Here is a 24,184-nt window from a genome sequence, read left to right as displayed (position 1 = left end):
GATATCCACATATCTGGCATTTGCTGGTAAATGGATGGATCTGGAGACTATCAAGCTAAGTGAAATAAGTCAATTCTCAAAAGTCAAAGGTTGAATGTTTTCTCTGATTTGCAGAAGCTAATCCAAAATAAGGGTGCTGATTTAAAAAAAAAAAAAGGATAAAAGTAAGATTAGATGAGTCGACAAAGGGGAAGAAAAGGAAGAGAGGAGGAATGGGATAGGGAAAGACAGTGGAATGACTCTGACCTGTGTACATATGTGAATATACCACAGTGAATCTCAACATCATGTACAGCCCCAAGACACTAATTTTTAAAAAGTAACCATAAGTAAGTAACAGAAAGATCAGTAGAGTAGAGAGAAGGGGAACAGGGGGTGGGAGGAAGGGAGGGGAAGGGGAAATACTGGGGACTTTTATAATTATGCCATACTTTATTCTATTGTCATATTCTATTGCCATACTTTATTCTATTTTATTCATAGAACTAAGAAGAATGAATAAAAAAAGGAAAGAAAAGAAGGTTTCAAGAGCTTGCTCTTCAAGTTGCCAGCTAGGAGAGTGGAGTGGGGTGAGGAACAGAGAAGAGAAAGCTGAGGAGGGCAGGCCTGAAGAGGTATCTGGGTGGTGAGAGATCTAAGGAGAAAGAGGGCAGAATCTGGGCACGGCAGGAAGCCTCCGGACACGTGCTGTTGAGGATTCTGTAAAGGGTTCACACCAATGGCAGTGAGGATCTGCACAAGTCAAAGTCTCCCTCCTGGTGGACACCAGGATAGGAGTCCACTGAGCACCTTCTGGGAGAGGTTGCTTGGCTAATTCACAGCAGGGGGTGGAGTGGGGCCGAGCAGATGGGAAGGGAACAACACACTCTCATAGTTGCTTAATCTTCTCTGAAATCTGCTTTTGTCTGACATTTAGACTCCAGGGAGTTCCTTTGATATGGAAATCTGTTTCAGGGTTCATTGTTTTATTTAAAAAGCTTTGTATGCTTTAGTGAGCCCATTAATTTAAATACAGAAAGCAGGGACCTGAGAATGAGAATAAATTATAGACTTTTATAAAATGTTTTCTACCATCCCAGGCCAATGACCCAGTGGAGTTCAGAATGGAGGGATAATGTTTTTTCAAAAGATTGATCATGCAGCGATTGTGAGAAAGAAGAATTCTCTGCCTCCATCAATAAAGAGATGTCCTGATATGTAACTTAAAAGAATATGGAGCAAGGCAGAACTTTTCTGATTCTCACTTATTATGTGGCTCAAATAAGTTGCAGAACTTTTTGTGAATTCTGTTAAAGTTATGATTCGCTAAAGAGTTGACCATAACTTGCTCAATGATGTCAGACAAATGGCTGAAAGCCATATTGGTTAACATGAACTATGAATAATTAAGATGCCATGGCTAGTATTCTAAAAATTGATTTATTCTGTTTTCCACGATTTGAGTGTAATAAGGGAGAACCCAAATGTATTTCTCATCATACAACTTAAAATGTTCAACTGTCACTGTGCATGAAGTTGCTAGTTTCTAAGGAGGTTTGTTTAGTGAAGGGCCATCAACTGAGCTGATAGATGGTCAAAAATTCTAGTGGTAGAAACGATCATTAGGTTAAAGTGGTTTCACTGGTATATTCTAAACTTCTGGGAAGAGGGGATATAGTCAGATAATAATCATGATGCAAATTAGTTTAGTAATCCTTTTCCTTAATTCATAGCAAGTGTCTATATGCAAGACCCTGATAGCTTCTTGGTGGTGCAATACCCAAACACAAGGGTTTCCTGGAACTTGCCTTTTCTAGAGCAGACAAATGCTCAAATAATTGGACAAATCAGTGGTTTACAAACCAACCTAAGTTTTCAGAAGGAAAAGTATCTTGTTTCACAAAGAAATATGGCTGTAGACTTGGGGGTTAGGGAGAACTTTCTTGAGATAGTGACCCTAGAACTGAGAACTGAAGGATGGGGAGTGAATTTGGCCACAAGGAGGAGAGGAAAAGACTACAGAATGTGTCCCGTGTCCCTTTAATGGGAGAAAGGGTTGAATTTTGGAGTAAAGACAGACATCCAGAGAGGCTGGAGCTCAGACAGAGAAAAAAAGAATAATAACAGTTGAAAACATGAAAGTACCCACACTGAAGATTCATATTTAAATACTCCTTAAAATATTCAACATTCATCGACTTTTAATATGCAGGAGACATTGCTTTTAAGTGATGCACATGAATTACTTCATTTATTCTTTACAACCGCTACAAATTAGATACTATTGTTTTCCTCATTTTGGGAAGAAAAAAAATCTTAGGTGCAGAAAAATCGGATATTGTCTAAAATCTAGAGGTAGGAAGGTTAAGTGCTGGGAATTGAACCCAGGTGAAGGGGCTCTGAGTGGCTATTTTTATCTACTTTATAATTTCCCTCATAATTATAATAATAATAGTTTATTTTGATGAAGTGCTTTCTCCATACCAGATATCTTTCCAAGTTTGAAAATGTATTAATGTCTTTACTGAATAAAAATCTGTTGGCAACCTGTTGTTCCAGGCACTGATGATATGGTGGTAAACAAAACACAGAACAGACACCATATTGTCCTCCCAGACACTCCTTATATTTTAAGGAGTGGAGGGGTTTGGGGAGGAAGGCGGAAAGTGCTGGGGAGTGGTACTGTGCGCATGCCTGAGTATCTAACAGTAAGTGCCATCAGTATGTGCAACTATAGGGCACCAATAAAAATGTGGGAAAAGCAATAAAATAATACAAAAAATCAAAAGTAAATAAAAAAATAAGTACATTTCTGATGGTGACTAACGCCAATCAACCAAGGGCCCTGCAGTGCCAGCACGGACATGGAAAGGTCTATTTGGCACAATGTGCTTGGAGTAGACCTCAGTTATGAGATGATGTTTGCGCAGAGACCTGAAAGGAGAGAGGAAGCAAGCACGTGACTATCTTCAAGGAGAGTGTCCCTGGCAGAAGGTACAGCAAGCCAAGACCCTTGAAGCGGAATGTGCCTGGCATGCTCCATAAATACGCATGGGCACACAGTAACTGGCTCTGAGTGGAGAGGGAGGGGGATGGTAAGATGTGAAGCCAGAGAACATCAAGATAAACCATGTAGGTCCTGGAGGCTATGACAGGACCGTGGCTAGCACTCTGAGAGGGGAAGCCATTGAAAGGGTCAGAAGAATCACATAAGTGGTGCATCTGGAAGAGGCACAGAGAACACATGGCGAGGGACCAAGAGTAAAACTGTGAGATAAGTGAAGAGGTGATTTCAATAAACTAGGGTAGAGATGATGGTGTCTTGGATCAGCACAGTAGAAGTTAAGTGTGGGAGGTGGTGAGAACCTTGATGTCATTTCAGGATAGAAGCAACTAGATTTGCTGACGAGGGTGCAGCCAACTGTCAGGAAAAGAAGGGATCAAGGATGATTCCTGAATAACCAAGTATGGAGTTGCAATATCCCAGATAGGAAAGTCTGTGAAAATACCAGGTTTGGAGGATGAGAGCAGGATTCAGACTTTGTGCTTGTGTTTGAGATCTCGACTAGACCTTCAAGTGGAGAGGTTCTGAGTCTGAAATTCAGAGACCAGGTTAGATGGAGAATTTGGAGGTCATCATTTTATACAGGAATGTCTAAAGCCAAAAGATGGCAAGAGAACCACCTCCTTTGGTGAGAGAGAAAAGTTTCAAGACTTGAGCCCTGGGAATCTGGAGCATTTAGACACTGTCCTGAGGAGGCGAGTCAAAGAAAGAAGACTAAGACGAGGCAGGAAATAGCATGGAAGAGATGCACTGCTTACAAGGAGCTAAGCTCTTTCCAAAAGATGGAAATGGGCTAGGAGACGTGGTGCTCACCTGTAATCTCAGCTAATTAGGAGGCTGAGGTAGGAGAATCACAAATTCCAGGCCAGCCAAGGAGAATCAGTGAGATATAAAATAAAATAAAGTAAAGTAAAGTAAAATAAAGGGCTGGATACACAGTTCAATGGCAGAGCACTTGCCTCAAACCCCAGAACCTCAAACACAAACAAAAAAAGATACAAATATCAGTTCTATCAAATCCTGCTAAAAGGTAAAGTGAGTGAGTATTGAGAATGGACCACCAAATTTTGCATGGCTCAAATCACTGGTAACACCCACAAGATCTGATTTGTTGAGTAAGATAAACTGACAGGGACTGGAGACCAACTGTGGGCTCATTCATTGAGAAGTTTAATAATTGTTAAAAGAAGCCAAGAATGGATAGTAGCTGGGTAAAAGGGAGAGTGACATTAAAAATAAATAAATAATTTTATTAAAGGATAGAAAAATGTTCACAGTGATGTATGCATATATTAATTGAAATACAGATGAGTCAGGAAATAACCATTGATTTGGGGCTGGAGGAAGGAATAGAAGTGAATACTTAAGTGGTGCATAAACTTTCAAATAAGGGATGGCACATCCATAGAAAACAGGAAGCACACAGACAGACCATCAGGGCACAGGTATTGATTGACAGCAAGGTAGCAGTGGTAATGGAGAAAGTGAGAGCTCTTCTGATGGCTTGTTTCTCAGTGAACGAGCAAGGCAACTAGATAAGAGCAAAGAAGAGAAGATTGAGAGATTTGAGGACAGAAGAAAGAGTGTAAAATAGCCAACTGAAAGAGTGGACAGTGAATGAACCAGGAAATAGAAGATTGTTTGTCGCACAGATTAATTTACTTCTCATGTCAGCCCCATGAGATAAATATTATTATGCCCATTTTATAAAGGAGAGAACAGAAGTATAGAAATATTTCACTTCTTGCCTGAAACCACAAACTTAGTGACATACAATACAGCTTTGGGAACTTTAAAGTCTACTGGGTCTTTCTGCTAGCATCAATGAAAAATTACTGAAGCATTTTTTAACAGGGATTTGACATAATCAAGTTGGTCCTTTGAGAAGATCTCACTTGCTAGACTTTGTCTTAGACTAGGACAAAGACAGAAAAGATAGAGAGAAGGAGATGGGATTTTTTTTGTAGGTCAAATAAACAGCCTTAGTGATGGAAGGATTGTGAGAGATACAAAGATGGTAATGACTTTGAGAGTTGTCATGCTAAATGGAGGGGGATCAGTAGCTGAGACAGAGATTCAGTGGTGGGGGTGGGGGGTAGAACTTTAAGTCCTGCTCATGTGGAGCTTGTGTCTCCCAAATAAGAAAGTTGAATAGAAAGTTGGCTGTAAAAGTTTGTTGTTTAGATGGCTAGAAACATAAAATCTGAGGCATAGAGCAGAAAGATAACCAAACCATATCTGAACACGAGATGGTTTGGGAATGAGCATAATTAGAGGAAAAGAGGGTATAGGATAATACCTGGAGGAACTCCAAACTTAAAGGCTAGATAGAATGGGTATGTTTACCAGTTGCCGGAAAACTAGGAAAAAGGTAAGAAGTCTGTTATGTCAAAGGAGCTAAACATAATATTTTTATATAAAGGGTAGTAAAAGGACAAGTAAGATGAGGAACTAAAATGCCCACTGGATATAGACACAATGAAACCACTAGAGACATTAAGCCACTCATTCAGATCATAATAAAGGTAGATGCCATCCTGAAATGTAGCAGCAGGAGTTGGATATAAGAAAAGAGCCTCAAGTTGGGCGCAGTGGTGCAAACCTGTAAACCCAGCAGCTTGGCAGGCTGAGGCAGAAGGATCATGAGCTGAAGCCAGCCTCCGCAAAAGTGAGGGGCTAAGCAACTCAATGAGACTCTGTGTGTAAATAAAATATAAAATAGGGCTGGGGATATGGCTCAGTGGTCGAGTGCCCTGGAGTTCAATCCCCAGTACTACCTCCACCAAAAAAGAAAAAAAAGTGGCTCAGAAAGTCCTGGTAAGACATAATAGCAGGATTGAGAATTAAGGATAGGATTTTTCCAAAAGGGGAGTTTCAAGCTTGTTTAAATCTCAAAAGGACACTTGCAGTTGGCATGGATTGCTTCAGTTGGTGGGAATACTGGGGAGACATTGCGAGTTGCAGGAGGGACAGAATCCTAAATGCAGACCAAGGGCTGGTACTAGCAGGGGAAGTTCTCCTCTAACACCTCAGGGAAGCCAGACCTTATAAAGAGCTTCACCCCAGTCCTTTGTACACTCGGCTATCCGTATTTTCTTTTTTGTATTAATTTGAAACTACGCTATGTTGAAAGGCAATTCACACCTTTTGTTATATGTTTTGCATACACATCTGGAGTTTCTGTCTTTTATGTGATCTATGACATATACAAATTTTCAATGTTTTTATCTTATTTAGTAAATGTCCCCTTATGGCTTTTACCTGTGGTCATCAACATGGCTGGGCTTCACCTTCTTCAACCAAACTAGATATCATCCTTCAATATGTTTTTTTTTTTTTTCTAAAACATTCCTGTTCTTTTCACTTTTGAAGTTTTAGTAGATCTAGAATCATATTCTGTTAGGCATGAAGTAGGAATCTATGCCAAGCCACCTCCACCACCACCTCAGGGGTTCTTTAATTAGCACACGCTGTCCAGCCCTCAGGTTTTGGCCTCAAGCATTCTAGCAACTTGTGCAACTTGGTCAGGAACACTTCCTTGTGCCAGATCAAAACTGCCCATCTAGCTGTTAGGCTCTGCATCCTTGCGGTAGACCAAGGACGAGGAGCAGGGCACAGCTCTTCTCAGGTGCCGGTGCCCCTCTTCCACCAGGACCGTTCAGAATGCTCCCCAGGTCTATATTTTTGATGATTTTACTCATTTCTCAGGTCAAAGGTATGTCTTACTCTTTTTGTCAGGGTTTTCTGGTTGTACTATGAGGCAATATCTCTTTAGCCACAAAGTTTATAGTAAATAACAAGAACAGTAGCTATGCACAGGTGATTTTGCTGAGAACCGTTAGTGTAGAACTTGGACTAGGTTATGGCTAATCCTGAGGTTTGATGACTCTATGAAATTCCATATCACTCTTAAGCACTCTGACCCATAGTGGATATTCACCAAATACCTATAATAACGCGGGACTGTGCTAGCCATTAGTCACATTGTACATTAGAATGTTTAAATTCAATAGTATCTTCTCCACTTTACAGATAAGGGACATGCGAGTAGCGTTTACAAATCAGAGAGCTACTCATGATCACACGGCTGTTAAACTGGTGAAAACTTGATTTGAATCAGAGCATGTTCCAAAACGTGCATGCCTTCTCCTCTTTATAGCTCTTTAAGGTCCCAGATCACCTCACAGGTGACTATCAATGTGATAGGACCTGAGTAGAGAAGATTGTGTTTATCCTGACGTGGGGCTACCTACAGTTCACTAGCAAGTGAAAGCCTCTCCCTTCACTATAGAGTTAAGACCTCAAGTGTAAATGTTCCTCAAAGACAAAAATTTGGTAATTTACATAGCCACAGGACCTTCCAGTTCAGGCTTTGATAAGAGGCAGAACCAGAGACAGGTCTGGGGAGAGTATCGTGACAAAGATGGCCAGTACAGAACAGGGTGAAACTATGGAAGAAGACGAGGGACGTTTATGTCTTAGACCCCTTTCCAATTTTACTTATATTTTCCTAGTTTGTAAATATCCATCTCAATGTTGTTGGGTATAAAATGAGAAATATGCACAGTCAGTCTCTGTGTGGATGAATGTTGACATCAGCTGGATTTCCCCCCTCATGTTTTTTTTTTTTTTTTTTTTTTTCCTGAAAAAGTGATCCTTGGAGCAGATCTGTACCAACTGGTCCATGTGAAACGGCTTTCTTTGATGCAGAAACGAGACCTTGACTATGCCCATGATCACCATGACGTGCCGGTAGGAGTGTCATTCAGCAAACACAGTTTATTGCTTTCAGAGGAATATGGAAAGCTTCCTCGGGGTCCAGCCAGAAGCAAATAGAAAGAGAGGAGTCTCAGTTCTTGGGAGGACTCCCATTCAGCTTACAGCCTGTGCTCAGGGGTGCACAACCCCTCAATGGGTTAGGAAACAAACATCAGGTTTTAGGGGGCGCCATTAAGCAAGGTGTTCCAGCCACACTTCTCCAAGTTGGTCTAGAGCCACCTCACTTGTTCTGAGCGGGTGCCCATGGAATGTCATCCTGAGAATTTATTTTGTTTTCCCTGAGACCTAGCATGCAGGTTTATTTGCCTTACAGCCAATATATTCTGAAGCAGAATTGGACAATTTTCTTAGGAACAAAAAGTCCTTCTTGCCCTGTACTTAGAAGGATGTTTGTGCAAGTCTTGAACTTTAAAAATATTAAAATATTATTGTCAAAAGAAATGAATGTTTATCATGGAAAATGGATAATAAAAGGGAGCAAGATTCACAATTAGTTTCTTTTCAATCCCACGGTTACGAAAAGTCTTAGATGAATGTTCTTGATGTGTATCATTAAACACTTGCAGTTTGCATTTTAGGTTTTAAATTTGGTGCATGGAAAATATGGACAGGTATTTCACTCCCACAACTATCCCAAGGCATTGAATTGTTTCTCTCCACCACTGCAGCAGCCTGTTTCCCAGGCTCTCACTTATTAGATTTCTCAGTCAAAGGAAGATAATTTTCAACTTTCCAAACTGTCCCATTGATACCTCTGTCTCAGGGCTTGAGACAAAAAGTAACTCTCCCTCCAATCTCATTTGGTAATGATGTCTATTTTTCTCCAATAATTATCTTTATAAATAATTTTTCTCTTGATTTCCAACTCCTTTTTCACCTTCCCGTCATTTGTACTGGTCAAAGGCTGGTATCCAATCAAGGATGCACAACCAGTTTTCTACCACAGTGAGCTCTCCTGGAAACTATTGTCTTAAGCCTTCAATATTAATATTAAAATTTCCATTATGAATATATAGCCTGAATACAGGTGGGAAAGATTCAAGATGAGCCTGGAGCATTTTGTAGTACTAGAAAGTGCCCAAACAAATGAACAACCCCCTTTCCCCCCCAAAAAAAAACACACAAAGCTCCAAACTCACATTGATGAACTCAGGAAATCACTTAAAAAACTCTCAAGGGCCAAAGCTAGGATAATTTGAACAAATAAATAATATGGCCTTGTACTATAACCTGAAGAATAGACTAAGATCTGTGAGTCCATACAGACATAAATAAACCAAGGTGGAAGAATAGGCAAATCTCTCATCTTAGAAGAATTAAATAATTTATGTAGACGTATCTGTTTCCACGAGGTGGAGCATGGTCCCCACCCCTTAAGTGTGGGCTGTGCATTATGATTTCCTTACAGAGAGTACAGTATGGAGGGAAAGAAGAGAGCCATTTCACACAGGGGAGAGGTAGCAAACGCCACCTCAGCCCCGTGATGAAGGCCAACCTCGTGAATGCAAGGTCCTCCTCATAGCAAGGACTCTGGATGTGACAAAATGGCACTTTCTCTGGTGGCTTTCACCCTCATATCCATAACTACAGACTAACCATAAGGGAAAAAAACATCAAAAAATTGAGAGGCATTCTACAAAGTACCTGTTGAGTAGACCTCAAAATTGTCAGTCATTGAAAATTAGGAAAATCTGAGGGTTGAGGAGGCTGAGGAGCCATGACAGATAAACAATGCGGTGCCTGGAAAGGGATTCTTGAAGAGCAAAATGTCATTATGTAAAAACTAAGAGAATCCGAATAAGTTTGGATTTTAAAATAATAAAAACATATCACTCCTGGTTCATTAGTTGTGACAGAAATACCACAGTAATGTAGGATGTTAACAGTAGGGAAGCCTTAGTGCAGAATGTATCTAAGTATGAGGTAATGTCTTCCCAAGTATTTATAAGTCTCAAAAAAAAACCCTAAAATGAAAATCCCATTAATTTCTTAATTAATAAAATTTCACATTCAAATATTCAAATGATACAAAAAGCCCCACTGTGCCATCCTTATGCTCACACATACGCATATATGTTGAAATATGTGACTCGACTGTTCTGGATGGAGCACATTGCTTCTTGCCTGCCCGCCTGTGAATTCCGTCGTGTCTTTATTATAAGTCCTTTTTTTTTTTTTAAGTTAAACTTGCAATCAAAAAAGCCTGAACTGTGCACACCTCACGTCCAACAAATACAAAACTAAGGTCTCCAACACCTCAGAGCCGTCCCTCATCAGATCCTCACCTGGTCATGACAGAGTTAAACAGGATACCCCAAACCCTGGGCTCCTTCCTGACAATCAATGTCTGGTGCATCTGGAGTCTAGCAGGTGCATATCTTTGAGGTTACCTACTCCTCTTTACTCCCCTGCCAAGGCACCTGCTCTGCACCAGCCGCCTTCCAGGGGCTTCCCCCTCCTCAGTGCTGATTTCTCAGACCCATGAAATTCCATGCTGGCCTCCCCTTAAACCCTTTGCTTGTCTGTTCTTAGGAGGAGTCTCAGGCCTTCACCTCTGTGGGCTGTTCTTGTTAATTTTCTTCCTCTACCTCTCCCTCCCACTTGTGCTAAACGTGTCCTTGATTTTTCTAGCAACCTTGAACTTCTCCCTCCGTGTTCCTCCAACCAGCCGGGTTCCTTCCTATCTCAGAATCTTCACAAACGCTGTTTCTTGCCTGTGATGCTGGAATACTGCTGTGGTTCTCCTGTTACAATGCTTATCACACCTGATTCTGTGGCTATCTGGTCACCTTCTTTGCCAATCTAGAGCTTCTGTGAGGCCAGCGGCCTCCACCTTGTACACCACTCTGTCTTCATTATTATCACTGTACTTGAAGCTGCAGCTGTCAAATAAATGGACATTGAGCTCAAAGAAATTTTTACAATGAAGACCGACAACTTAAATTATGAAAAAATTATTATCAATCATAAGAAAATAAAATACTACCAAAGAGAATGGTAAATGGTCATGAAGCAGAAATTCATATTTTAAAAAAACTACAAATAATGAAACACACAAAAGAAAATTACCAATACCAATGGCTATCAAACAGAATATCACAACAAGTTATATTGTTTAAAAAAATTTATTAGTAGTAATATCTATGACTGCAACGTTGCCTACCATCTTTTACTGGTAAGCAGTCAACATACCAGTAATAGATATGAGTGCTGCAAATAATCACATGAAACCAGTATTAATTTTTGGTGAAGTTCTACATTTAGATTTCCTTTCTTTAGGATATTTATCAGTATTTATCAAAAGCCCTACATTTTTTTCCAAGTTGTCAACATTGCAACTCTAAGTACAGTGAACATCCCAAAACAAATTTCTGATAATTGATTCAGATTAAATAAATGATGCATGATGTTTCACTCACATTTTGGGGAGGGGCAGCCTTAAAACACACTCTTGCAAGAGAACATTTGTAAGGGAATGGTCATGATTTCTTAATTGAAAATGGAAACTATAAAACAGCATATACAAAACTGCTAAAAACAAAACCAGAAAACAGAAGATCTATGTGTTTTGGAGGCACTCTGTATGGACATACAGGAATTTGTGTATGGCTGGATGAGGGGAGAATATTTATTGTATTTTATTATTGTTTCATTTCTAGAGAAAAATGTCCTTTGAAAATTTTAATTAAGAATAACTTGGGTGAAATCTTCCTTCTAATACTAGCTCTCTTTAAGTCAAGCACGCCCAGTGTTTGCTCCCTGTAAGGACGGGTAGGAGCTGGGGATCGGTGACCACTCCTGCCCCACACCACCCACTAGCAGCAGGCTCCTGACCAGCATGTGTGGAAGTCACATGACAGATCTTGTTTTTTCAGGAAGCCTATGAAGAAGAATTGTTGTATGAAATAAAACTCAATAGAAAAACCTTAATCCTTCACCTTCTAAGATCAAGGTAAGTTCTAGTGTGATTCCATCACTTATAGATTTAGTCATCTCTGATATCCCAGTTTTTCTAAAACTGCCAGTAAAGTTAATTCTTCAAGTCACTGTTACCTCTGTATTATGTGAATTCTTCCTTTTCAGATATAAAGTCATTGCCTTTCAACGACTTAGAGACAGCTATCAACACTCTTCTGTGGTTTCTAAATAACTCTTTGTTTGGGGCACTTGGAGTTCCTGAGCTTCATAGAGACACTTTAGGAAAAGAGTTGACACATTAGTGCTTTTTGAATCAGTAGAACAAAAGAATTTTGAAACCCATGGTTTTGAAATTGACTTCTAAGTTGTTTAAAATAGATATAGAATCAAGTGTTTTGGAGAGTAAGCTAAGAACTGGGAAGAATTTGAAATCTCTTCTTGAGTCCTTCCCTTTGCTGTTAATTTTCACAGTTTTTCTCTGAACCCTTCCTACATGGGATAGCTGTATCTCAGAGACCTAAACTATAAAAGCCCAGGTTGTTGTCAATTGTCAGTCACTTGGAATGGTGCCACTATTAGAGAACGGAGACTCAGGTCTGTTAGCTAAAACAAACAAACAAAAAATACAGAAAAACGTCCTTCCCATCCTAAATTTCCCACTAGACAAACATGCAGAAAATTCAAGCCTAATAGCATGATCATATTAATAATATTTTCAGATTGCATCTTCTCCACATGAAGGGAGCTAATATTTATTAAGTGATTTCTGTTTATTTTTTATTAAAGTTATTTCTTGAGTCTTACAATATCTATATGAAGTAAGTACATTAAAACAATAGCTTATCATATATAGCACTGAATCCCACTATTAGGTATTATTATAACACACCAATAAAAATATGGAAAAATAATAGCTTACCCAGGGTCACAATGAAGGGGGCTTTATGTTTCTGATTAAAATTTAGAGTCACATTATCAGTTGACTGAAGGTCATTCAGATTCTCTATTTCCCTTTGTGTCAGTTTTAAACTGAGACTTTCATGGAAATATGGGTTTTGCCTAAGTTGCCACACTTGAGGCATAATGTTTCATAATATCCTCTTGCTCTTTTTAAATGTCTATAGTATCTTCAGTGATAATCTTCTTTTAAATTCTGATATCAGTAATTTGAGTGTTTTTTCCCTCTAAGAGAGTTTATCAATTATTGAAAGTGTTAAATATTAAGTAATTAACATGACATTACTTTATAGATATGCCATTGATGCTATTAAGAAGTTTGTTCCAAGTGTTTTGTTTGCATTCATCTAAACATCAATACTGGGATTTACACTGATTTATTGTACCTGTTAAACTATGCTTGCATTCCTGAGATAAAATTTTATTTGCCTATTATTCATTATTTTAAATTATATTGTGGTATTCAACTTACAACTTGTTTATGGTGTTTGAAATGTGTTGAAGTTGACATGAGATGACATTGGTCATATAAAATTAGTAGGAGCCCAGCACTGTGGAGCTTGCCTGTAATTCCAGTGGCTGGGTGGGCTGAATCAGAAGAATCCCAGATCTGATGTCAAATCTGGGCAAATTAGGATACCCTCCCCCCCAAAAAAAATGTTTTTAAATGAGAGCTGGGGATGTGGCTTTTACCAGTAAAGAACCCCAGGGTTTAATCCACAGTTTAATCTATTCATTTTAATAAATAAAATGATTTGGGTAGTGTTTTCTTATCTTACATTTTCTAAAGATATTATTCTTCTAAAATATTTGATAGTACTCACAAGTTTTTCACATAATATTTGTTACCTGATATTATGTGTAGACTTCCTATGTTTACTATTTACATAATACACTATTTTTCATTCACTTTTCACTATGCTTTTGTCTTTACATTTAAAATGTGCATTTTGTAAGATGGCAGTTAGCCGTCGGCTCTTGATATTTAATGAATTCTGTCAAAACCCCCTGATTTTTAATTGGGATGTTTAGTCCATTCATGTTGCACGTTGTCATCGGTAGGGTTGGATTGTAAGTTTTGTTTGTTTGTTTTGCTAATATTTGATCGTGGTCTGGAGGCCGCTCATCACATGGTTGCCTTTATTGCTTAGAGTTTTAGAGTGAATCGTCCTCACTTCCTCTCTGCTCTCTTTTTTAGGGAGTTCCTGTCCTCAAATTACAGTGAGACCTTCTACACCTTGAAAAAAAAAATGCTCGTCCATCATCCTCTAATCACGGTAGCTTACAGAACCTTTCCGCGTCACTTTTCTGAAACTAATCTTTCCTGATGTGATTTCAAAACTCAATTCAAGCCTTACCAATTGCTCCAAAAGGAGCAAACCCTGAATTGCCTCATCTCACTGAATGAGGCCCGAATAGAAAACATGCACCTTTCTCTAAAAAATGATCCCCATAATGTGTCTTTCTTTAATAAATGGACTCTTCTAGAGTCAATATTGTGCTAAGCCTGGAGGAAGGGCAAAGCAGGACCCCAAAGAAGGCTAGAGCATCCTGGTGGGATCTACTTAAGCTAGTGATGGTGGTCTCTTCTTATTTTCCATATGAAACTTTGTTTTAATCACTATTATTCTAGAGGATATAGATTATATTTTTTACTTCACTTTCCTTCCAGAACATACCGTCTGCCACCCTCTAGCCAAGAACAATATAAGTCCTTCTTACCAAAAATATGTTTAAAAAACTTATTTCCTCTATTGGAAGCAAATGCCAACCTCTGGGAGATCTCAGTTATCATATTGAATCGTCTTAAGACACAGAACCAGAGGAAAACTGGGTGACATTCCTTTATGCAGGGGCTGTGGTCATCCTGTGAGGGTGTGAGGTCCCCAGAAGGCTATGCACGTTATCCACAGGCAGGAGCTGAACAGGTGGAAATGGTGGGAAGAGTAGCACCGGACAGGACAGGCTCCCCATGAGCAAAACACCATGAGGAGTTGTGGGGTTGCCAGCAGGATTGAAGCAGAGAGGCCGGAAAGAAGGGCATGAGGGGGGCTGGGAGGAAGGCAGGGTCTTCTTACAGGAAGCATCAAGAGCTTGGCTTGATTTCATAGGCAGCTGGGAAATTGTAATATTCACCCAAGAGGGTCAGCATGGCAAAGATTTTAGGATGAATTGAGGGAATGATATTTACATAGAAAAGGTTTGCATATCTGAAACTGGTGTCATCACCTAGCAGAATATTGAATGTGTGATGAAAGAATCCATACTTGGTTTTACACAAAGTAATGATGTAATTAAGGTTCAGGATCTCTAAAGCAGACTCAAATGTTTCCAAGAAAAAGAGTGTAATTCAGAATGCACAGGAAAATGTGGAACCTAGGAATGAAATACTAACGTGTCTGAAAAGAAAATAATGAGATACTAATATTTACACAATATTGATATTCATACTTACATCAATCCACTCTTCTTCTACGTTAGGAGCACTGCTTTTACCAAGGATCTATTATACATGAATTTGATTCTGCAGCCAGCATCAGCACGTGTAAAGGTCTAAGGTAAGGCAGAGTATTTTCCTCTTTCTTACCCCGCCCCCCTTTTTTTGGTTTCTTTTGGTTCTAGGGATTGAACCTAGCAGTGCTCTACCCCTGAGCTACAGCCCCAACCCTTTTTATTTTTTATTTTGAGACTGGGTCTCATTAAGTTGCTATGGGGCTCACTAAGTTGCTCAGGCTGCACTCAAACTTGTGATCCTCCTGCCTCAGCTTCCCAAGTCACTACAGGCATGCACCACCCCTCACAGCTTCCTATTTCTTTTATAACTTTTCCTATAAATGTTTAAAGACATGTTTTTTACTTGTTTCTTTTTACTAACTCTCTAAATAGAAAACATAATGGATAAAGGGCTATAGTATATTTTTAGCAGTGAGTGTGAGCTCCTGTGATTTATGTTCATTTTGACAAAAAGATGTCTAACACACAACCTTCGCAAGAAGAGATTTGCAATGTATGACCAGAGGATTCAGAGCTGGGGGTGGCCCTGGAAATCTTTTAGTTTGTGCTCTTATGTTAGAGAACAGGACACTACATCAGAGACTTGCTCCTGAACATTCGCTAGAGTAGAACTGAATCCAAAGTCCAATTCTCTTGAATGCTAGTTCTGAGTTCCCACTATACCATGGCACTTTAGTGAGTTAGCATTTACTCAACTGTGTTTACGATCTCTAAAGGGTTGGGGGGGGTGGGTATTGGGAATTGGGAACTCGACCACTGAGCCACATCCCAGCCCTATTTTGTATTTTATTTAGAGACAGGGTCTCACTGAGCTGCTTAGCACCTCACTTTTGCTGAGGCTGGTTTTGAACTCTTGATCCTTCTGCCTCAGCCTTCCAAGTCTCTGGGATTACAGGTGGGCGCCACCACGCCCACAGCTCTATGATCTCTAAAGAGTAAAATGTCAGAGGTAATTCTCTATAGATCTTGGACTCGAGGACAAAGAAAGGCTCAAGGAAAAGAAGGAAGATGAGGGGTCATAGAGGGTGGGACAAGGAGCTTTCCCTTGAGTCGCCCCCCCATGTTCCAGCCTTTTTAAGAAGGAGAACCCCTTTAGTGACAAAATTTCCCCAAAGTAGTTCTGTATCTTCATATATTTATTCTGCACTTAATGCACAGACAAAAGAATGAACAAAATTTCTGCAAAACTTGAAGCCACCAGGGTGGGAATTATTATGGTACCTAGAAATTGGATTGTCAAACTTCTGAAAATCCATGTCAACTGACTTTTAGAAAATGTTCTTAATTCTACCAAAGCCCACATGCTATCTTGCTTCTGTACCGCCAGGAAACCTGGCTTCCTGTTCATGAAGTCTTGACTTTGTAATTTCTCATTTTTCAAAAGATAAAAGTCAGTAAAATGGAACAGGATAGTTATGGACCTTGAATGCATGTGGTGTTCCAATTCCCACAGGGGATTCTTCAGGGTTCGTGATCAAAGGTACCTCATTGAACCAGTGAAATACTCAGATGAGGGGGAGCATTTGGTGTTCAAATACAATGCCAAGGGGCCGTATGCTACCAATTTTACTTGTGCGGAGCTCAATTTTACCAAGAACGCTGCTCCAACGGACTCCTCACACAAGGGAAACTACAAGATGGAAGTGAGTGCTGTGTTTAAGTCCTCTTACCCCAGGGGAAACACACCCATCCCCGACATTTCCTGGTTTCCTGTAGGCTCTGGAGATTATGAGTCAAGCCAGTGAGCACATCGCAATCTGTTTCATCAGTGTCAAGAAAGGGGATGTCTACAGCCCTCTATATCGAAGACGGAAATTTTCAGTGTCTTGAAACCTGTCTTAGACAATGTCTCTCTCCTTGCCTCCCCTGCCACCTGGGGACTGTCAATGACAAGCCCTATTCTCCCTTCCCTCAGGCCAGATGTCCTGATGGTGAAGGATAACTAAGAACAACAACAGGTCTGTTTCTGATGGGATGGTGGCAGAGTCCTTTGGTTTTAGACTTATATAATAACTAGTTGTGTAGAAAACTAGTTCTTATCCCAAAAGAACCAAGAAGATATTTGCAAGAAGAGATTTGCAACATATGACCAGAGGATTCAGAGCTGGGGGTGGCCCTGGAAATCTTTTAGTTTGTGCTCTTATGTTAGAGAACAGGACACTACATCAGAGACCTGCTCCTGAACATTCGCTAGAGTAGAACTGAATCCAAAGTCCAATTCTCTTGAATGCTATATACCATGGCACTTTAGTGATATGAACATGAAAGATCCATGTTTGTTTATCATCTTCTCAGGTCCAAGGTCCAGTGTCTGAAACTTACTGGATGACTAACAGGAGTCTCCTGATAGAATCACTCAGGGAAGAGACAATTCCTTAGCTCATGAAAGAATGAATGACTTAAATCTCTGAACAAGTCCCTTTCATTTGTCCTCAGAGAACATGCCCACTCCTCATTTATGCTGAAATCATAGAAGAACTTCCTGGTATTGGTGTTTTCTAGAAATAAGAGACCTAGATTTAGCGATATTCATCTGTTTCCTTGGAATTGAGACCACTGCCAATTAGGAGTTTGGGAGGCAGGAAAAAATTAGGAGGGACATGGTCAGTTCTGTCATTCAGTCTGGTTGGAGCTCTCACTATATATATATATATTCATGGGTGCTTCCTACATGAACTTGCTTATGAACCATTTAATCTGTACATGAAAGAAAAAGAAAAGGAACCTTAAGTATTAAACATGGGATTCATGATTATATTATAACTCTTGTCTAACCTTAAAGACTAAACAAAGGGTAGTCAAATATGGAATGTTGCTTCAGGATTATTAGATATACTCATTTAATTCACCTTCCAGTGTCAGCAAGATTAATTTTCTTATCTTAAAAATGATAGCTTTTCAGAAATTCACTGTTAAGTTTAAAAATGTTAGCATACTTCATTGAATTGTTCATCAATTTCCAGAGCATCCATGAACAAAAGTATATGGAGCTGTTCGTTGTTGCTGATGATTTTGTGGTAAGTTTCCAGAGGAACGTTTTCGCTTTTCATTCATCCTCATGAAACCACGGATGTGATGGAGCCCAGAGTAGTGGTGCTCTAATCAGAGTGCTATTCTGGTCTCAAACTTCTGTTTTTAACTTCTTCAAAATACATGCATATAAGAGATGATTTAGGTCTTTTGATATTGCAGGGGACTAATCCAAACTAGAACCCTCCTCCCCACTGTGAACATATGGAGATGCTGAGCAGCATATGAAAAGTTGCAGACTTGGCAACACTCTGTTGTGGATCTCAAAAGAAAACATTGAACATTTCCAGATAATAAAAATTAATAAGAAAATCTCCATCAGAAAAGGAAGTCAAACCCAAAGCCTTGGTGACCCGTGACATAGAGAATACAGTTGTGATGAGTGAGGAATTAACCTCCTTACAAGCAAAAGTCTGGCCTTTGGAAAAGAATCCTCCACATAATTCTCAGAGCTAGAAAGGGCTGCCCCATCCCTAAAAAAGAAAAAGCTCCACTGAAACCGTAAAAGATAAAGGAAGTTTGGTTTGCCCATAGGCATGGGAAGGGAAAACATCACCCAAGAGAAACCAGAAATTCTAAGCCTGCACCATGCACAGAGAGGGAGCATGGTAGTTGGTGATTTTGTTTTGTTTTGTTTTTCTTCAGCTGCAGACATATCACACAAAGCTTTCAGCATAAAAACTAACTAGATATCTATCTGGTAAACAACTTGAGCTGAAGTAAAAAATGTCCTATAAAGACACTTTAATAATCCAAGACGAAATGAATCCCATGAGGAAGGGTCAGCCAGCATAGTGAAAAGGAGACTACGACTACCAAGAACTATCAGTTATCCAGTGATACCTTCAAATCATTCTTCATCACGAAAGTATAGGTTTACAGTTATCAGAGAATAAAGAAAGTGAATAGAATAGAAATTACAAAAAAAAGAATTAAATGAGATGGTAAAAAATGGCCAGCTTCCTTGCAAAACTATTCCACATTGATAAAAGGAAAACGCATATATCCTTGAATGAATGAAACAGCAGATTAGACACAGGTGAAGAGAGAATCAGTACACTGGAGGATGGAGGTGACAGGGAAACAACCACTTATTGAGCACAGATAGGTACAGTTGAAAACTATGAGAAAATAGGAGACATTAATGCAGAATAGAAGATTTCAGAGACTGAGTGTGGGTTTCTGGATGACAGACACTCTTTGAGAGGCAATTCTTGAAAATGTTCCAGAAATAAATAGGACTAAATAAATTAGTTAACAATGTAGAAAAAAATACAGAATAGTGAATATGAGGGGGGAACTGTAACAAAATAAACACTTAAATATTAATTAGAACAAAGAGAGGGATTTGCACACTATTTAAGCAAAAAAAAAAGAAGGCTTTTTTTCTTTATAACAGCTCATGATGGATGAAGCACTTTTATTGAGCTTTTATGAAGCTCCTACTATGAAAGCGTGTTGATATGATGTTTTTATTTCCAGTATCGTAGGAATGGTCAACCTCACCATAAACTAAGGAACCGAATTTGGGGCATGGTCAATTTTGTCAACATGGTAAGTTTTGCTGTAGTTTGAGTCAAGCTGAACATACAAAGAACATTCTGGGGTCTGTCTCCATTGGATTCTTATAGTAACCTTGATACAGTGGGAGTCCACATCATAAAAATTCATCAAGTAAAAATGACTGACAAAAATCTATTGAAAAAATTGTAGCAACCGATGACAGCTCTGAGTTTTTGGTTCTCTATATCAATAACATTTAATATTCAAATAAGTTTTAATATTTATCTCTAACAAAATTGATGAAGCAATATACAAAAAGTTTGAAAGCCAATCACATATAAACTGAGTCTCACGTGTCGTATGACCTTGTATGAAAAAATGTCTCTTCAAGCTAAAACTTATTGCCCAAGGTTTGGCACAGAAATTAGGGTAACTATTTCAATAAAATATATTAAGATGACTGCTTTTGGTAGATTTTAATGAATTATAACTCTTAAACAAATTGTGAATTTTATACATCTCTCTTTGCTGCCTTCTCAGACACCCCAGCCCCATTACTAGGATAGAGAGGAACTATGGGAAGATGCTGGAAGGAACAGCTAGTGGCTGTTTATTCAACAGTTGAGGAAACCTTAACTTAGTTATAGTTTTTGACTGCTATGAAAACAACTGCTGCAAACATTTGAATGCATCAGTGTGGGTGAACATAGAACTTCATTTATTTTATGCAGATAACTAAGAGGTGGGAATGCTGGATTATATGTCATGTGTATGCTTCCTTGATTGTTTCCCATGGATTTATATTTTATTTTTAATTTTCATTCAGTTGAAAATGTTTGATGTTCTTTATGGATTCTTTTTGTTTCAGTGCTCATAGCTAGGAAGTTGCTTCATTTGCCAATATTTGGGGATGTTTATGGTTTTTGTTACTGATTTCTAATTTTCATTCCATTAGAATTAGAGACTGTTTTGTCAATTTCAATTCTTTTACATTTGTTGAGTTGTTTGTTTTTTCTTGACCCAGAATCTGATTGTGTTAGTCAGATATTTTTTTACCACTCTGACCAAAATACCTGAAAAGAATAACTTAGAGAAGGAAAGATTTATTTGGCTCAGGATTCAAGTTTATACTGCTTGAATACTGCTTGAATTCTCTGAGCTTCTTGGATCTAGGATTCAGTGTTTCCTATTATTTTTGAAAGTTCTCTTCAAATACTTCTGCTTTATTCTCTCTCAGCTGGCTCCATGTTGGGGGGCCTGAGGTGAGGCAGAACATCATGGCAGAAGAGTATAGTTTAGAAAGTTGCTCGGATCATGGTAGCAAGAAGGAGAGAGAGAAAAAAATTAAGAGAAAGTACTCACAAAGGGCCAAGGACTTTGAGGGTTCATCCCCAGAGACCTACCTACCACTTCCAACTAGGTTCCATCCCCCAGTAGAGTCCATTCAGCTATCAATGAAATAATCCACTTGATGGCTTCATCAGAATGGATTAACCCACTGATTAAATGTATTAATCTACTGATGAAGTCAGAATCTTCATGATCCAAATCCTTCCCAGAGTCCTGCCTCTGGACATTGCTGCCTTGGGGACAATGTCTTCAGCATAAGATTTTGGGGGAACATTCCAGATCTAAACCATAACATTGGGTCTAGCATAGTTAATGTTCAAGAGTACTTGTAAAAAATATTCTGCCATTGGTGGTTAGAGTTCTCCATAAATACCAGTTATGTCAAGTTGATTGACAGTGTTTGTCAAGTTCTCTCATTTCTCACCACCACACTCTTGTCTCTGGAAGAAAGTTACCATGCACAGTTCACACTTCTGGAGAGGGGAGTCATGCTTCCTTTCCTTCAGAGTAGAGAATCTACATCAATTACTGGGAATTCCACACAAGAGGTATTTTCTTTCAACCCATGAAGTTATTTCTTCAATTGTTGTTGAATATCAATAAGGGCCATGGGGCAATATGCTAGTTGATCTGTGTGTCCCTTTGGCATGCCACTATCAAAGTGTGTGAGTGAGTGTGTGTGTGTGTGTATGAGAGAGAGAGAGAGAGAGAGAGAGAGAGAGAGAGAGAGAGAGAGAGAGAGAGAGAGATGGGGGAATGTGTTAGTTTATACTGTTTGAATACTGCTTGACTTCTCTGAGCTTCTTGGATCTATGACTCAGGGTTTCCTATTATTTTTGAAAGTTCTTGACCATGTTCTCTTCAAATATTTCTGCTTTATTCTCTCTCTCTTCTTCTTCTGGTATTTCAGTTATTCATATATTAGAACCTGTGATTTTTCTCTTCTGTTTTTTTCACTTCTTGTCTTTCAATTTGGGTCATTTCTATACAGTCAATAGAATGCTTTCCTTAATTGTGTCTTGCCTTTTCAAGTGCTTATCAAAGTTATTCTTTATCTTCACGACTATAACTTTTCTATCATTTCTGTTCATTCTTTCTTAAAATTTCCACCTCTATGCTGAAATTAAAATCTGTTCAAGAATGTTTTTCACTTGTTTTTTTTTAAATTTCTGAATAACAAATTACTACAAATTTAGTATCATAAAACAACATCCATTTCTTATCTCAACTTTATTTTAGGCCAGTCTAGGTACAACATAACTTGGTTCTCTGCTCACATCTCATAATGCTCAAATCAGGGTGGGGAATGGGGGTTCAGCTCACGTATGTTGTTGGCGGAGTTTAACTTGCTCAGTTGTAGAATTGAAGTTCCCACATCTCATACAAGTGTCACCTTGGCTGTACTTGTTTCTAGAGATCCTGGTCATTCCTTGCTGCCCAGTGCTTCCATGGACCCTTTCACAGTGTGGCAGCTTCTTTAAGCCAGTGAGGGAATTTGGTGGTCTTTTATAAAGGATTAAGTCAGGTACACCCACAGAAACCCTCTTTGGTTTAATTGCCCTGATTTGGGAATTCAAACTACATCTGCAAAATCCTTTTACCTTTGTCATATTATACCCTGATCATAGTAGTGAAATATTCACAGTCCCACCGACATTTAAGGTACTGGGATGTTTGTATCAGAAGACAGGAGTCCTTGGGGCCCTCTTAAGATTCTGAAACCACTTCCATCTTTTCCACTAGATCCTTTACATATTCCTGGTGATAAAGTTAAATTCCCATCCATTTCAACATGCAGGTCATCTGTGTGTCCAGTTCTGTCAACTCTTTGCTCTTGAACAGTGGGTGGGATTTCCTCACCTTCTGGTGTATTCTTCAGTGTTCCATTGGATAGTGGGCACTATGTGAAGATGGGTAAAAATAAGGAAATGGTATTTATACCTGTTCATGATGCACTTCTTCTTCACTAGGTCCTTCACTGTTCAGTGGAATCCTTCCTGTTAGAAATCCTTTTGTTGCTACTCTTAACTGCAGTGCACCAACATTTCAAATCCCACTGGCTCACCTCGTGCTTAGCCTGGGGCCAGGGTTGTTGGAAGGTGTTCGTCCATGTTCTTGCTCCAAGTTCACTTTGCACATTGATGGCCAGTACCCAGATCCCTCCTCAGGCTCCCTTCTGTTCCTCGGTGGTGATCTGTTGATCGATACTTGATGCTGCAAGCCTGGCTGTGGCCTCAGAGCATTCCCTTATCCTGTTCTTTTTCACCCTTAGAAAAGCACTGTGCCAGGGTTACTGGGTGGGCAGTTCTAATGACCATTCTCCTCCTCACAGACGGGAGACCTCAGCTGGGCTCGGGACATTTCCTGCTCTCCTCCAGGGGCAGAAGGTTTTTCTATTTACCCTTTCTTCAGTCACATCAGCCTTTGTCCTTCATTCTAGACATAAAAAAAAATTTTGCTGTGGTTCCCTTGAAGCTTAAGGCTTTTGCTCCTTGGGAGAAAGAGTCTGATAGATTTGGTTAAATTTTGCAAAGTAGCAGCTGCTGGTACCCTTCAGGCCTCTTCCTCTGAGGGTGTCTCCATTCTCCCTCCTGGCCCTCTCTCTTTGTTAAAAAAATTTTAAATTAACTAATTAATCAATTTTAATTAGGTACATATAACAGCAGAGTGTATTTTGGCTCATTGTACACGATTGCAGCACAACTTTTCATTTCTCTGGTTGTACGTGATGTAGCATGGCATCGTAGGTGCAGTCACACATGCACCTAGGCTAGTGATGTCCATCTCATTGCACCATCTTTCCTGTCCCCATGGCCCCTCCCCAACTCCTCCTCCTCTTTGCCCCATCAAAGTTCCTCAATTTTTTCCCATGTCCCCCCCATTCTGAATCAGCATCCACTTATCAGAGAGAACATTCAGCCTTTGGTTTGTGGGGATTGGTTTACTTCACTTTGCATGATATTCTCCAACTCCATCCATTTACCTGAAAATGCCATAATTTTATTCTCTTTTAATGATGAGTAATATTCCATTGTGTATCTATACCACAGTTTCTTGATCCATTCATCTATCGAAGGGCATCTAGGTTGG

The 24,184-nt window shown here is 39.3% G+C and overlaps 1 protein-coding gene across 1 annotated transcript in view; it reads left to right on the top strand.

Annotated features, from left to right (window-relative positions):
- Adam7 (ADAM metallopeptidase domain 7) overlaps positions 1-24,184 on the top strand; it is a 63,643-nt gene that overhangs the window by 10,881 nt on the left and 28,578 nt on the right. Inside the window, exons 2-9 of the mRNA XM_077792464.1 lie at positions 6,752-6,758; positions 7,643-7,795; positions 11,698-11,774; positions 13,896-13,974; positions 15,179-15,255; positions 16,665-16,854; positions 18,175-18,228; positions 19,724-19,795. Of these exons, the coding sequence (XP_077648590.1) occupies positions 6,752-6,758; positions 7,643-7,795; positions 11,698-11,774; positions 13,896-13,974; positions 15,179-15,255; positions 16,665-16,854; positions 18,175-18,228; positions 19,724-19,795 (709 nt within the window). The remainder of the gene's footprint in view (positions 1-6,751; positions 6,759-7,642; positions 7,796-11,697; positions 11,775-13,895; positions 13,975-15,178; positions 15,256-16,664; positions 16,855-18,174; positions 18,229-19,723; positions 19,796-24,184) is intronic.

The sequence above is a fragment of the Urocitellus parryii genome, chromosome 14 (assembly GCF_045843805.1).
Source record: "Urocitellus parryii isolate mUroPar1 chromosome 14, mUroPar1.hap1, whole genome shotgun sequence".
Lineage (NCBI taxonomy): Eukaryota > Metazoa > Chordata > Mammalia > Rodentia > Sciuridae > Urocitellus > Urocitellus parryii.
This window is presented reverse-complemented; position numbering and strand designations above follow the sequence as displayed.